Consider the following 14134-nt stretch of genomic DNA (forward strand, 5'->3'; position numbering starts at 1 on the left):
CACATTTTCTTTAACCAGTCATCCACTGATAAACATTTAGGTTAATTCCATACCTTTGCTATTGTGAACAGTGCTATGATAAACATATGTGTACAGGTATCTTTTGACATAATGTTTGTTTTTCTCTGAGTAGATACCCTGTAGTTGGATTGCTGGATTGAATGGTAGTTTTATTTTCAGTCCTTTGGGAAATCCCTGTACAGTTTTCCGTAGAGGTTATACTAATTTACATTTCCACCAAAAGTGCATAAGTGTTCTCCTTTCTCCACATCCTCACCAATATTTGTTATTTTTTCACATGGTATTTTAGATAATTATAAATTATTAGAGCTAGAATATATTTGCAAGATTAAATCAAATATAACTCTTCCCTAAGCTTACCCCCAACATGTCACCCCCATTTGATAGATAAAGAAACAGAGCTTGTTAAAATAAGTTAAATACATAAGGTTTTCTTAAGTAGGAATTGGCAAAGTAAGGCTATCATCCCCATCTTTTGAGTTTTATCACTGTTCTGTCTGCCTCAACATAACCACCTCCTTCCCGCATGGTAATTCTGCAATAATATATCTTGCTAAGCTCTTCAGGGATACTTAATCTGATGTCCTTGGATTTCCCAAAATGATGTGCAAAACTTGTGTGCATGTAGTGTAGATCCTGCCTTTATGAGTAAGGTCTTCCTTCTCTCAACACTCATTTATTCATTCAACAAATATGTATCAAAGACTCCATGTGCAATCCTCAACAAAACACTAGCAAACCCAAACAAGCAACATATATAAATGTATACCATGACATGTGATTTTTTTCCACAAATGTTCAACATCTGAAAATCAGTCATGTAATAATCTGTATTAATAGAATATGGTATGAAAATTACATAATCATCAAAGTAGGTACAGAAAAAAAATCTGATGAAATGCAACACTATTTAAATAGAAGAGAACTTCTTAAGCCTGACAAAGGACATCTATGAAAAACTTCAATTAACGTCATACCCAATGGTGAAGGACTAGCTGCTCCACCCTAAGACCAGGAGCACACAAGGATGTCTTCTCTCACCACTTCTGTTCAGCATTATACTTTCAATTCTAGCCAGAGCAATTATGAAAGAAAAAAAAGCATCCAGATTGGAAAGGAAGAAATAAAACTGTCTCTATTCGCAGATGACATTATGTTATATATAAAAAAATGATAAGGAATACACACACACACACACACACACACACACACACAACAAACTATTAGAACCAGTCAACAAGTTCAGTGAGGTTGCAAGATGTACAATCAATATACAAAATACACATATTTATGTACATTAGCAATGAACAATGTGAAAAATAAATTTAAAGAATAATTCCATTTATAGTAGCACAAAAAAGAATAAAATATATAGCAATGAATTTAATAAAAGAAGGGCAAGACTTGTACACTGTAAACTAGAAAGTATTGTGTCCAGTGTGGATGGTATAGTGGTGAGCATAGCTGCCTTTCCAAACCTTGCTGAAAAAAATGGAAGAAGATGGAAATAAACGGAAACACATCTCTTGTTCACAGATTTGAAGATTTAATATTGTTAAGATGAAAATATTTTCCAAATTGATGTACTAATTTAATGCAATCCCTATCAAAATTCCAGCTGCCTATTTTACAGAAATTGACAAACTGATCCTAATATTCACATGGAAATTCAAAGAATCCAGAATAGCCAAAACAACCTTGAAAAAGAACAAAGCTAGAGAACTCAGCTGTCATGATTTCAAAACCTACTAGGAAGCTAATGAAGATAGTATAGTTCTAGCATAAAGGTAGACAGAAAAATGAATGGAATAGGATCAAGAGTTTAGAAGTACTCTCACATTTATAGTCAGTCGATTGTCAACAGGGCTGCAAGGACAGCAAATGGTACTGAGACCCCTAGGTAGCCACATGCAGAAGAGTGAAGTTAGATTTCTACACCACATAAAAAATTAACTCAATGTATCATAGACTGAAATAAAAGTGCTAAAGCTATAAAAGCATTAAAAAATAGAAATAAATCCTTGTGACCTTGGATTAGGCAATGGTTTCTTGAACACAAAACCAAAAGCACAAGTAATTAATTAATTAATTAATTACATTTTACTTCATCAAAATTAAATTTTTTTTGAGATAGACTCTTCCTCTGTTGCCCAGGATGGAGTGCAGTGGCACAATCTCAGCTCACTGCAGCCTCCGCCTCCCAGGCTCAAGAGACTCTCCTTCCTTAACCTCCAGAGTAGCTGGGACTACAGGTGCCAGCCATCAGGCTTGACTAATTTCTTATTTTTACTAGAGACAGGCTTTCACCATATTAGCCAGGCTGGTTTCGACCTCCTGACCTAAGGTGATCCACCTGCCTTGGCCTCCCAAAATGCTGGGATTATTGGCATGAGCCACCATGCCTGGCCAAAATTAAAATTTTTGTGCTTCAAAGGACACCATCAAAACTGAAAAGACAACCAACATGGTAAGAAAGAATATTTGCAGATAATATTTATGATAAGAGATTTGTAAAGAATATATAAAGAACACTTACAATTCAACAATAAGAAGATAAATCAAATCACTAATTTTAAAATAGGCACAGGCTAGAGTTTCTCTAAACTCTGCAGGTGGTGATTTTGGATGCCACATTGGAAATTCACAATTATATCCTGAGGAACTTCAACTTTAACTTCCCGTTACATACACAGGTCTGAAATACAATTGTGGAGAAGTTGATATTCTTCCCTTCGGACTGTTGGATGCCAGACAAGTTAGGGTATTTAAGTAATCTTCTCAGGATAAGATGGGCAAGAGAAGGAGTGGAAAAATACTGAATAGGAAAGGTTATCCTCGAACTAGGACTGCATTTGAAGGAGGAGTTGAGAATTTCCTGAAAGTTAAGAAGGTTTTGTCAACACGAGGTACACATAAACTGTGGGAGAGCTGGGAATGGGAATAGAGTAGTGCCACCTTTTCCGAGATTCGGTTCTGACTCTGAGGCCAGAGAATCGTTTGAGGCCAAGAGTTCAAGACCAACCTGGTCAATATAATGAGACCCCATCTCCACGAAAAATATATATGTAACAGGACATTAAGATTGAAGTTCTGATAGATCTCAAGATAAAATTGTGAATTTCCAATGTGTGGTGCCAAATCACCATGTACAGAGTTTACAAAAAATGAATGAGAATTTGTCACCTGATTCTTACAATCTCACACCACTTTGAGAACAGGAATATCCAAGACTCCAGAATAGAGGGGAAAGCATTAGATGCAGAGGCTGTCTTCAAAGAAAGCTGGACTCTTTGCCACATGCCCTCTTCTGACAAATCTAGCATGTGATGGATTCTTCAGTTGAAAATCTTAGAAGACCCAAGATGTTTCTCTTGGGAGTCCGTGGGTGCTCTGGACTTGGGTCTGACTCCTGCCAGAATATTAATGAGTGAAAAAAATTTGCTCAACTGCTTTGGTGGCCATACCAGGAAAGGGTTGTAGCCTTCCTTGAAGATGGCAGAAGCCTTCAAAGTTTATTGAGCTCATGGATAAAAGTGTTTTCTGTGGGGCAGAGGTGGGCCACACAAGATTCAGGGATGGCAAGGGGTCATCTTGGTTTCTTTCTAATTGAGTTGCCATAAGGAGGGCAGGATCCATGGCATTGAAAAGCTGGGGCAAATGCCAGGGACTAGAGAAACCATGAGTAATATACAGAATAGAGTAATATCTGCTCAGCCTAGCAAACTCAGGAAAGCAGAGTCCAGCCAAGGCCTTGCAGAAAGCCTTCAAAACCACTCTGCCAAAGAAGCCATCTTTAAACATTGCTAGGTCCAGAAAGCAGCATGCTAGCTATCTATGGTTCTAGTTCAAGCAAGACCTTTTCCTTTCCTTTTCTAATCTTTTTCTCCATCAACTGTAAAAGACATTCAAAATGGCTAGCAAGTTAGAATAGGGGGTTGGGGAAAGGAGAGAGAAAGTTACTTGGCTATTGACCCTCAGTATCATTTCTGCCCTTCTTCCATGCTGAATTCTGCAAACCACATTCCGCAGATCCCCTTGCTAGGAGCCTGGAGTGAGGATTTGTCAATTGAGGCATTGGTGGAACATGGAAAAGGGAAAGAAGCCAGTTTTTTCCTCCTCTAGCAATGCCTGCAATAGCAGCAGCAACAGCAGTGGACAACTCCAGGCTTTGGTGTTAACTATGACCTTGAGCAGCATTGGTAGTGGTTTCGGCAGCACCGCTGGGAGTGCAGCCTTCTGTATTTCTGCTCAGCAGAACCAGCAGGTCCCACAGCAGAGTCCCATCTCTAGCAGTTGAGCAGCAACTGTGGGGTTATGAGCTCCAGCTCACAGCTTCCTCATCACTTTCCTTCTTTTGCTCCTTCAGCCTTTTCCCGTTGGAGCCAATGTGCTGCATTAAATCCCTCTCTCTTGACATGTCTACAGCAGTGTCTATTTTTCTGACCAGCCATTGTATGATATACTTCTCTTTTTTTTTAGACGGAGTTTCACCCTGTTGCCCAGGCTGGAGTGCAATGGGGTGACCTCCACTTTCAGGGTTCAAGTGATTCTCCTGCCTCAGTCTCCTCAATAGCTGGCATTACAGGCATGCACCACCATGCCTGACTGGCTAATTTTTTGTATTTTTAGTAGAAACAGGGTTTCACCATGTTGGCCAGGCTGGTCTCAAACTCCTGATCTCGTGATCCACCCACCTCAACTTCCAAAAGTGCTGGGATTACAGGAGTGAGCCACCACACCTGGCCCGTTTCCTTTTTAGATTATAAGTTTCAGCCTAAAGCAGGACCAGATGACATCTGGCGAAAAGCAAAGTTGAATCAAGTTCAACATTTAAATTTGTTTTGGAGTACATATTCTAATTTCTGAAAAACTGTTTGCCTTGTAAAGTGACAGAAGGTCTCAATGTTGCGTAAGAGTGAGATGTTAAGTCATAAGCCTACCAAGGGCTAGGAAGATCACCTTTATGGAATAACTTTATAGGAATAGTAGGAGGCTAAAATAAAACTGTGTTTTGATTGTGTCATGAGCCATGTTTGTATAACAAACTGCTTATATATGTAGACATGTGTGTTGAAGAAGTGGTCTGTCTTAATGACCAAAATGAAAGAGCAGAGTCTAAGAGTGTGTAGTCACCAGGCTCCAAGGCGGCCCCCAGTGGCCTTTCTATTCATGAGCTTGTAAAATGCCCTCCTACATTGAATTGGGCTGACTTGTGTAATTCATAGGATATTCTGGGGGAAAAAAAGTCACTACAGCTTCTGTCTTGCTCTCTGGTGGATCCCTGACTCTGAAGTTCAGCTGCCTCATCATGAAGACTTTCAAGTAGCTTATGGAGATGTCCCCTTGATAACAAAGTGAGGCCTCCTGCCAATAGCCATGTGAGTGAGATCCTCCAGCTTCTGTAAAGACAATGACAGCCTTGGCAGACATCTTGAGATCTCAAACCAAAATCACCCAGCTAAGTTGCCCTTGGATTCCTATTCCACAGATAGTATGTGAGATAATAAATAATTATTGTTTAAGGTCTCTGAATTTCGAGCTAATTTGTTACGCAGAGGTAGCTAACTAATACAGGATAAGAGAAGCGTTGGTTCTAGGTATAGGAGACAGAGCAGAGAGCACAAGGACTAGGTCCTGGCCCTGCCACATGGTGGCTATTGATTCAATTCACATCCACTCAAACTAGTAAAGTGAGTGTGCCTGGTGAGCCCTATGGAACAGCCTACCACAAGTAATAATGTCAAGTGGAGACCTTGATGCACTCTAGACAAATAGAGAATTGGACCAAGTTTGTATCAGAGACTATCTTTAGAGTCCTTCTACTACTTTGTAATTCCCCCCAGACTCCCATGAGACATTTCAACTTACCCTCTCCTGGTGCACTGCTACCCCTCCTTTCTTTATCTAGCTTGATAAACCACTTCACATCAACACACTTTAAGAGTTGGCTATGAGCAAGGCCCTCAAAGATCAACAAAACACTATTCTCCTAAAGGAGCCTTCCATTTATAGACTACTTTGTGTTGGGAATATACTGCATTTGCCTCTAATCTCAAAGGTAGAGGTTAATTGTAGTCTGTTTCAGTGGGACCTGAGATTCTGCATTTCCAGGAAGCTCTCAGGTGATGTTGCCCTCCTGGTCCTTAGACCACACTATGAGTACAGACAACTAAGGAACTCTGCAGGTGTAGGGATAAAAGATAGAAAAGGGTACCTAACAAATACATGCACTCTCAGGATGAAAGAAATTCAGTGACTCAGACCAAACCACGTGTATAGATTATGGTTCAACTTAGGTCCAAGATCTGTCCCAGTCACCATGACTGAAACCTGCAGGATGGCTTGGTCTTGTGTGTCCCTTGCCTGTGAGGCTTTCACAGAGGAATAGGCAGGATAACAAGGGGGAAAGAAGTTCCATTTTGTTCAGTACATAGATTAAATATTCTAGGTTGGAAAAGACTTTCAAAGTCTTCTTCAGTCACCTAACCTGTGGTTGAATCACCCCCATGTCATCCCTGCCAAGTCATTGTCCAAGCTGTGTTCAGATACTTCCATTGATGATAAGCTCACCACTTTCCAAGATAGTCCATTTTTGTTTGGGCAGTTGTGATTGCAGAAAATTCTAAAGAATAAATCACCTTTTTTTTTGTCTCCAAGTTTCCAATGACTTCCTGTATGTTAGAGTCATTTAAAACAAATCTGTAGGTGTTTATATATTTAAAGATGCTTCCCTAATTTGTATCAAATTTTCCTTTCTACACGTTAAACATCACTGGTTTCTTTACCTGGTGCTGCTTTGTCATGTAGCTTGGTCTCAGATGATTCTTAGATTGTCCCACTGAACATATCCCAGTGTTTCCATCCGAAAGAAGAGACTCTAGATGAAGCAGGGAGAAAAACCAAACTTTAAAGGCAATTTTCTAGCCATAATAAGAAATATGGGTTTAAAATTCAGAATGCTGAGTTCTAGAGGGTTCTAGCCACACTGGGTGAGAGGACCATGCTTACTCTACATTCCTGTGAAGCATACTTAGCTTTAGGCTCCTTTTCACTTGAAATATGCAGGCGCAGGTGGTCTCTTCTGTCAGGTCACTGTTTCTCAAAGCCATGTCCTCAGAACACGTGGATTAGAATCACCTGGAATCCTTTTTAGCTAGAAATGCTGATTTCTGTGTCTCAGCTTGGTCCTATGAAATCAACAGCTTTTGTGGTAGGGACAGCAGAAGCTACATTTAAACCAACTGTCCAGGTGGCTCTGCTGAATATGAAGGGAGAACCACGGCTCTAGCCTATAGTTAGATCTCTACTTGTCTTGCTCTTTATTGCACCAAATGAACGGGAGTAATAGGAAAGTTCAACAAAGAAAAACGTCAAATGCTTTAGGAATTCTAAGAGGGAGAGCGAGGAAGAGGAAAAAGAAGAAGAACAAAAAGGAGAAGGAAAAGAAATTAAAACTTGCATTCCTTTCCTTATAACCCAAGATTCGCCTTCCGTAATCCTGTGACTCCTGCGGGTACTTAAATTTGACGTCAGCACCAGCAGCCTGTGGGTGCTGGAGGAAAGGACCTCTCGCTCCCTCTAGAGGCCGATAGTAATAAGGGCGGGAAGAGCGGAAGCGTAATTGAAAGTGAGGGGAAAAGGGAGCTTGTTAATTAACTCACTTGGTATCATTCACTCTATAGCCTTCTAGAGCATCAGTTCTCAAAGTGTGGCCTGGGGAACCCAAAGAGGGGGACATAAAATCAAAACTATTTTCATGATAATACGAAAATTTGCCTTTTTTATGCTCACCATGAATATACAGAGATTTTGGAGACCACACAACATGTTGAACTCCCAATAGATGGAATATAGAAGCAGATATGAGAAGCCAATTTTCTTTTTAATTAAACCATACATTAAAGTTATTTAAAAACAATGTGGCCAGACCCGGTGGCTTACACCTGTAATCCCAGCACTTTGGGGGGCCAAGGCAGGTGGATCATCTGAGGTCAGGAGTTTGAGACCAGCCTGACCAACATGTAATCAGACAAAAAGTTTTTCTTCTGCCATAAATGTTGGGTTTATTCATACATCACTGTTTCACCAGATAGGAAAAAGGAGTCTAGATTAAAATGCCACCTAGATGAGGATTTGAGCAGTTTAGGAGACATAAAGTTAGTCCATTACTACATAAAGTAATTCCATTATGTAGTAATGGACTACAATGCATTTTATGATGTCCTGTGTCTACACAGATAGATCTCAAATACAGGAATGAAACCAAAGAAACAGGCGGAATGCACTTCTGGTTCCAAAGAGTCCAGGTGAAAGCTAAGGATGTAGGTTAGGGAGGGGGATTGAGGCCCATCAGGAAACACAGCTGGGTGTGAGGGACACAGGTGAATTTTTATAGCCTCCAGCTTCTCTCAGAGGATCAATTCTTAGCATGACAAGCAGGTGCCAGGGGAGGAGGAAATATAGCTAAGTCCTTGGGCTTCAACTGCATCTAGAGCTACAAAAGTGAAAAGGGTGATGATCAGTCAACAGCTTTCAAGCTGAAAGAACTCTCAGGCTTTCAGATAACCTGCTGCCCTTCAAAAACTTAAATGTTGCATTGGGTTTTTCTACTCAGATATTATGTTCAGTGTTCCTGACAGAACTGAGCCCACACCATCCATGGCAGTAACCTTGATAATGTACCATTCCTTATATTGATTTTCTGCTTCCCTGCTCATTCTTCCAGTTCCCTTTCTCCTATTTCCCAGGATTGCCTCCCATGTTCTACACTCAAGTTCTTTTCTCAGGCTCTGTTTTTAGGGAGAACCCAAACTAACACAAACGTCACGAGAAGCATGCCTTTTTAAACAGACCCAGATGTCCCATTAAAAGCATATTAAGCAAGGAGTTTAAAGTTAAAGAACAAGTTCATTCCCATAAGGTTTTGTTGCTGCTGCTGTTGTTTTTTCTGGCCACCAAGAAAATACATTTAGAGATTCCTGAACGCTTCACCCAAATTGATGTGCATGACTCGGTTTAATTTTATTAGTTTTTGTTACAATTTTATTTTTGTTTTTTAGAGTCAGGGTCTCACTGTGTTGCCCAGCTGGTCAGGAACTCTTAAATGCAAGTGATCCTCCCACCTCAGCCTCCCGAGTCACCGGGATTTCAGGCACAGGCCACTTAACTTGTCTTTTATTGGAAATTTTCAACCATAAGTTTTTCCCACCTGCAGGTTCTGACCTTGGAAGTTTATTGTTAATAAAATTTCCCCCAACTTCAAGGGCAGCTTCTCTGACAACTGGGCTTTTGGCCAGCATGGCCCGTCTAGTCATCCTGGAGTACATTTTGACCAGAAACCAGAAATAATCAAGTTTTTAAAGAAAACTTTCTAAGGAAAGACTCTATTTCTTGGCTCTTTTCTTGGGCCACTATAAAACCTTTCTTTGACTTTTAGCCAAGTCAGGAATATTCTCTTGGTGTCTTGGTATCTTAGTTTTGGTCTCTGTAAAATATTACTGAACATAAAGATTTCCAGAGGAAGCTTTCAGAAAAATCATATTACGATATCCATATCTGGCCCTACTTAAAAGCTGAATTGCATTGAGTAAAGTGAGCACAGACACTTTCCAATAGTCTGTCTCCAAAGGTTCTCACTAAGCTGACTTGAAATCAATCATTGGAGGTGCACAATGTATTTTTCCTTAGAAACAGTTATTCCTGGGGTGACGGATTCATTGTGCTTTGCTTGCGCCCCTTCCCAGTTTTGGTACTAAAATTTCCATGTCCCCAAATACCCTGAGCCCTGGGAAACCAGGACAGTTGATGGCATTACATTTTTCTGATGATTATGTTTCCAGATTATGTTTCTTAATTAACCCTTGATATAGCTGAAATTTAGTCCTGGATCATGGTTAAGATAAGGTAGGTACTGTGGTACGTCTGTGAATTTCAGGACTGATTAAGTAAAAGATGAGATGGCAATATTGCACAACAAGCTTATTCGATAGTGCTGCGACAGGGTTGCATAAGAAAGGAAGGAAGTTCCTCCTAGAAGAGAGCTGGTCTAGAGACTGCTGCGGGCATGAAGCCACCACCCGGAAGGGAAGAGGGCAAGGGAGTTCTGAATGGAAAGGGAGATGGGAGAGAGCTTACATGGGTCTAGGCAATGTCACTCAGCAGCAAGGTGGAGAGTCTCTGTTTCAGAGAGTTCTGAAGAGCAGCAGCTCTGGTGGGGTTTTTGGTAGCTAAGTAGGATTTATCTTATATATGGCTAGCAGGTGTTGGGTGCAGTTTTGTGGGTGTGCAAAGAAGTCAGGCTCTAATTGTCTAAAAATAGCTAATTGGGGCTATATTTAAGGCAATATGTGTAAAAATTTGAACTGGTGCTGGCGGGCTTTGAGTTCCTGGTCCTAGCCTGCTGTTAAGAGGTGAACGCATGAGGACCAAGAAACAGGGCGTGTCTTTGACCCATTTACATCACACATGCATTCAGATTCCTTTTTGTTTGTTTGTTTCCAGTTTCCAGTTTCCAAAGGCTTTATTGGTAAGTATACTTCAGAAAAGAATGATCAATGCTGTTCCTTCCAAGTCAGTGGAATGAAGAGCTGTGTCCAGGGACACTCCAAGCAGTGCTGAAGGAGATCACTGCTATGTTTACCTCTATTCCATAAGCCCAGTCATAAGCACAAGACTTGTGATCAACCAGCACTGCAGGTTGAGTTTTTCCCACCTGCAGACTCTGACCTTGGAAATATATAGTGCCATCAGCTGTCTTGGTTTCCCAGGGCTCAGGGTATTTGGGGACATGGAACTATGAACCGTAGGCTGATTTCTTTTTCAGCACTTTTTACCGTGTCACTGCCATGAATGACGTCCCTGCCAACCTGAATACAGAAGTCCCCGCCAGTGGTGCCTGGCTTAGAATCCACTGGATTAGTCTCCCCACGCATCACTCGGCCTGTCTCCACTACACTCAGCCCCTCCGCCATGGCCATGACTGGCCCTGAGTTCATGTACTTCACCAGCCCAGGGAGGAATGGATAGTCTTTCAGGTCAGGGTATACCATGCTGCTTCAGGTGTTCCTCAGAGGCCCGAAGGTGGAATTCCTTTAGCTCAAAGTGCCTCATGATATTGCACAGCAGGCCCACTGCATGCTGTGTAGCTTTATGGCGATGAAGGTGCACTCGAGGTTGGATGTGGTCTGGGAAGCTGGGGGGCAGGCAGTGGCTGCACTGCAGGAGTTGAGAGCTGCAGTGACCTGCACCCAGATTTCCTACCAGGGGCATTAGAACACATTGCTCCTGCTGCAGCCTTGCCAGTGAGAACAAGAACTGTCCTCTGCAGATAGCCCCTGCTTCACTCTTTCCCATTCTTGTGCTTCCTTCCTCATACACCAAGGATGAGTCTCCCATGACTTGGGGAGAAGGATCCAACTGGAAGTGAAGGAGGCAGTAGTGGTAGAGGGTGGAAAGGAAGAGTTAGTCATGAGTCATGAATACTTAGGGAATATAACGGGACAGGCTTGGGCAGGAAGAAACAATGGGGGCAGGACAGTTGATACGAAGAAGGAAAATGTTGTTCTGGGAGACGTAGGTCAGAGCAGGACCCGTAAGAACCACTGTCACTGTAGAGATGAATACTGGAAACAGCTTTTGTTTTAATTCAGACTATTCCCACATCCAACCCTCATTTTGTAATTTGTAGGAACCCTCCACCTTGTGTGGTATCAGTGGGACGTGGTACCTCAACTCTTACCAAGGAATATCAGGATAAAGTCTTCCTCCTTCATGCCCATCATAAAGGCAGGAGCACATGACCTAAGCTGGCTAATCCAATGCCCAGGGACCAGCGTTGAAGGGCTGTTAGTTAGCATCTTTCACCACGTGCCACATAGTGATGGTCCCCAGTGCTAACAGAGACATTCAGCAGTGGCCTGTCCTCTGGAAGTGGACAGCTGATTTTAGATAGCCCCTGTCAGTTGCTGTTACTTGCATCAAAGAGTCCTGATTATGTCATGACCTCTCTCTGATGCAGAAGCTGTAAATTTCTACATGTCTTCAGGCAAACTCAGCTCTGTCTTCAAATAAAACAGAGGCAAATCAGGTACCTTTTTTCCCCTTAAAGACAAATTCCTTCCAAGGATTATCAATAATTTATCAATCTCTGCTCTCGATGGTCAGAAAAAAGCCCCCATGAATTTAAAATGTGAAAATATTTTATTGACCTAAAGACAATAATTTTAGGAAAGCAAAAGAGTTGTTTTCAATTATTGTCACAGCAAGATGCCCGCGAAATTTATATAATTGGATTGAAAGGCACTGTTAATGACTCTTCAGATATGTACAAATCTAGTCATACACTCTAACATTTGAAGAGACAAATCAATTTAATATGCTTTATTCCCTTGCTAAGTTTAACATCAGGATATATCCCGACTGAATAAAACATTCAGATGTGCCCCAATTTACATTTTGGCCAGAAAATAATTTCAATTCTGCTTCATTCATACCATTGTTTAGTATTGTGGTTGTGTTGGTCATTTCTTAGAGAAGAGGACATAGTTTCATCTATTGCCAGCTGAATGACTTGACTCAAAAGGCAATTAAAAATCACACTTGACCTGGACAATGTAACCAGTTGAGGCACAGGTGAAGCCCAGGTTTAATATGTAAGAACCACACTGGGAGTAGGCATGAATACTCAGAGTCATGGTTCATGAAACGGCATCTTTGAATGACTAGCCTGGCCACTTGTTTTTTTATTTTCTTTATTAAATGGATTAACTATTCCCTGACTCTCTATCAGTATCACTTTCAAGATATCATCACTTAATAACAGGTTGTTATAAGGATTAAATAAAGCATGGGAAAATTCTAGTGACTGCTCCCTATGGATAAACAGAGACAGACTCAAACTTGAAATAATATGAACTAATGGGCTTAGGAAATTCTGGATCCAAAGACTTCAGCAGGTTAAAAGGATGGACTTACTCTAGCAATGTGCAATTCAACAGAGGTAGAAGAAAACGCCAACAATTGATCTATAAATACTAATGAAAAAATTGATGACTTAATAGACCAATGTGGAAAGGAATGAAAGGTTTAAGTAGATAGTAAAACAGTGAGATATGAAGAACTAAAAATGCTTCATCCAGATTTTTTTAAAAAATGCTTTAGTGGGACATAGTACTTATCTTAAAATATATGAAGACTTTCATAAGCAGACATGGTAGACTGTTCTTGAAAGGTGAACCAGTGGTTAGAGGTGAAAGGCTGCAAAAACAGTTCTGGCTGTTCGAGAGATTTTACAACTTGGCAAGAATGGAAAGAAACTTGGGACATAATCTTGAGCTGCCATCACTCTCAGGACTTAAAAGAGATTGAATATTAATTGCTGGAAATGTCAAAAAAGGGATTCAAAGATCAATCATCTGGCCAAGCAAGGTGATCCATAGAGTGCCCTTCCAAACCTGAGATTCTTGATTTCCAAGCTTTGACTCTTAACATCTGTCATGGGACCATTACAGCATCATCTGCCCAATTTCCCTGCTGATAATTTCACCTGACTATGTAATCCTGGAAGAGGAGGTAATGCCCATTAACTTGTAGTTGGTTTATATAAGCTACAGCAAGCTGTATGGTTTAAATCATGTATGTGTACATAGGAATCTAAACTAATTGGCCAACTGTAAGCAGAGTTGTTGAATTTCATATTTGGTGAATATGTAAAGTGGTTTGAATTACGTTCATACTTCCTAGGTTAAACTTAATATGTTCATGGACATTCATTATTTTCTCCTAGTTCCACAAGTTAGAGATTTCCAATGGACAAATCTTTGCATTTTATCTTCTAAGGAGCTGAAGTGATTCAAGCAAGCCATTTGGAATTTCATAATTTTGTGTTTTTTTCCTTGTGAAATTGTCCTCACTTAGGACATTAAGTAAGTGATATTTGTTTACATTGAAAATATAATTTTATTTATGACTGATCTATTATAGAATTTGGTTTAAATCTAGGAAATTATTTTCTTCACAGAAGACAAAACATGTCCAGTTTCTCGCTATAAAAATAATTATCTACTTTTTTGTACACTTAAAATCATGAATTTCTATTCTGCTAGTTGTCCAAATA

At 40.5% G+C, this 14134-nt stretch overlaps 1 protein-coding gene and 1 pseudogene across 6 annotated transcripts in view; both read right to left on the reverse strand.

Moving 5' to 3' along the window:
* LOC144581763 (uncharacterized) overlaps positions 1-7555 on the reverse strand; it is a 56138-nt gene extending 48583 nt beyond the window's left edge. For 5 of the 6 annotated variants that reach the window (XR_013532981.1, XR_013532980.1, XR_013532983.1 and 2 more), the window contains exons 1-2: positions 7052-7555; positions 6807-6898 (exon numbers count right to left, since the gene is read on the reverse strand). Coding sequence is in view for 2 of the 6 variants with exons in the window: in XM_078366587.1 (XP_078222713.1) it covers positions 6807-6898; positions 7052-7130 (171 nt within the window). In the remaining 4 variants the exon portion in view is untranslated. Of the gene's footprint in view, positions 1-6806; positions 6899-7029 lie in introns of all 6 variants that reach the window. The other variant, XR_013532982.1, reaches the window with a different exon arrangement.
* Positions 7556-10591: 3036 nt separating this feature from the next.
* Positions 10592-13516, reverse strand: LOC100385392 (putative nucleoside diphosphate kinase pseudogene; annotated as a pseudogene).
* Positions 13517-14134: the final 618 nt, after the last annotated feature.

Source organism: Callithrix jacchus, chromosome 1 (assembly GCF_049354715.1).
Source record: "Callithrix jacchus isolate 240 chromosome 1, calJac240_pri, whole genome shotgun sequence".
Taxonomy (NCBI): Eukaryota; Metazoa; Chordata; class Mammalia; order Primates; family Cebidae; genus Callithrix; species Callithrix jacchus.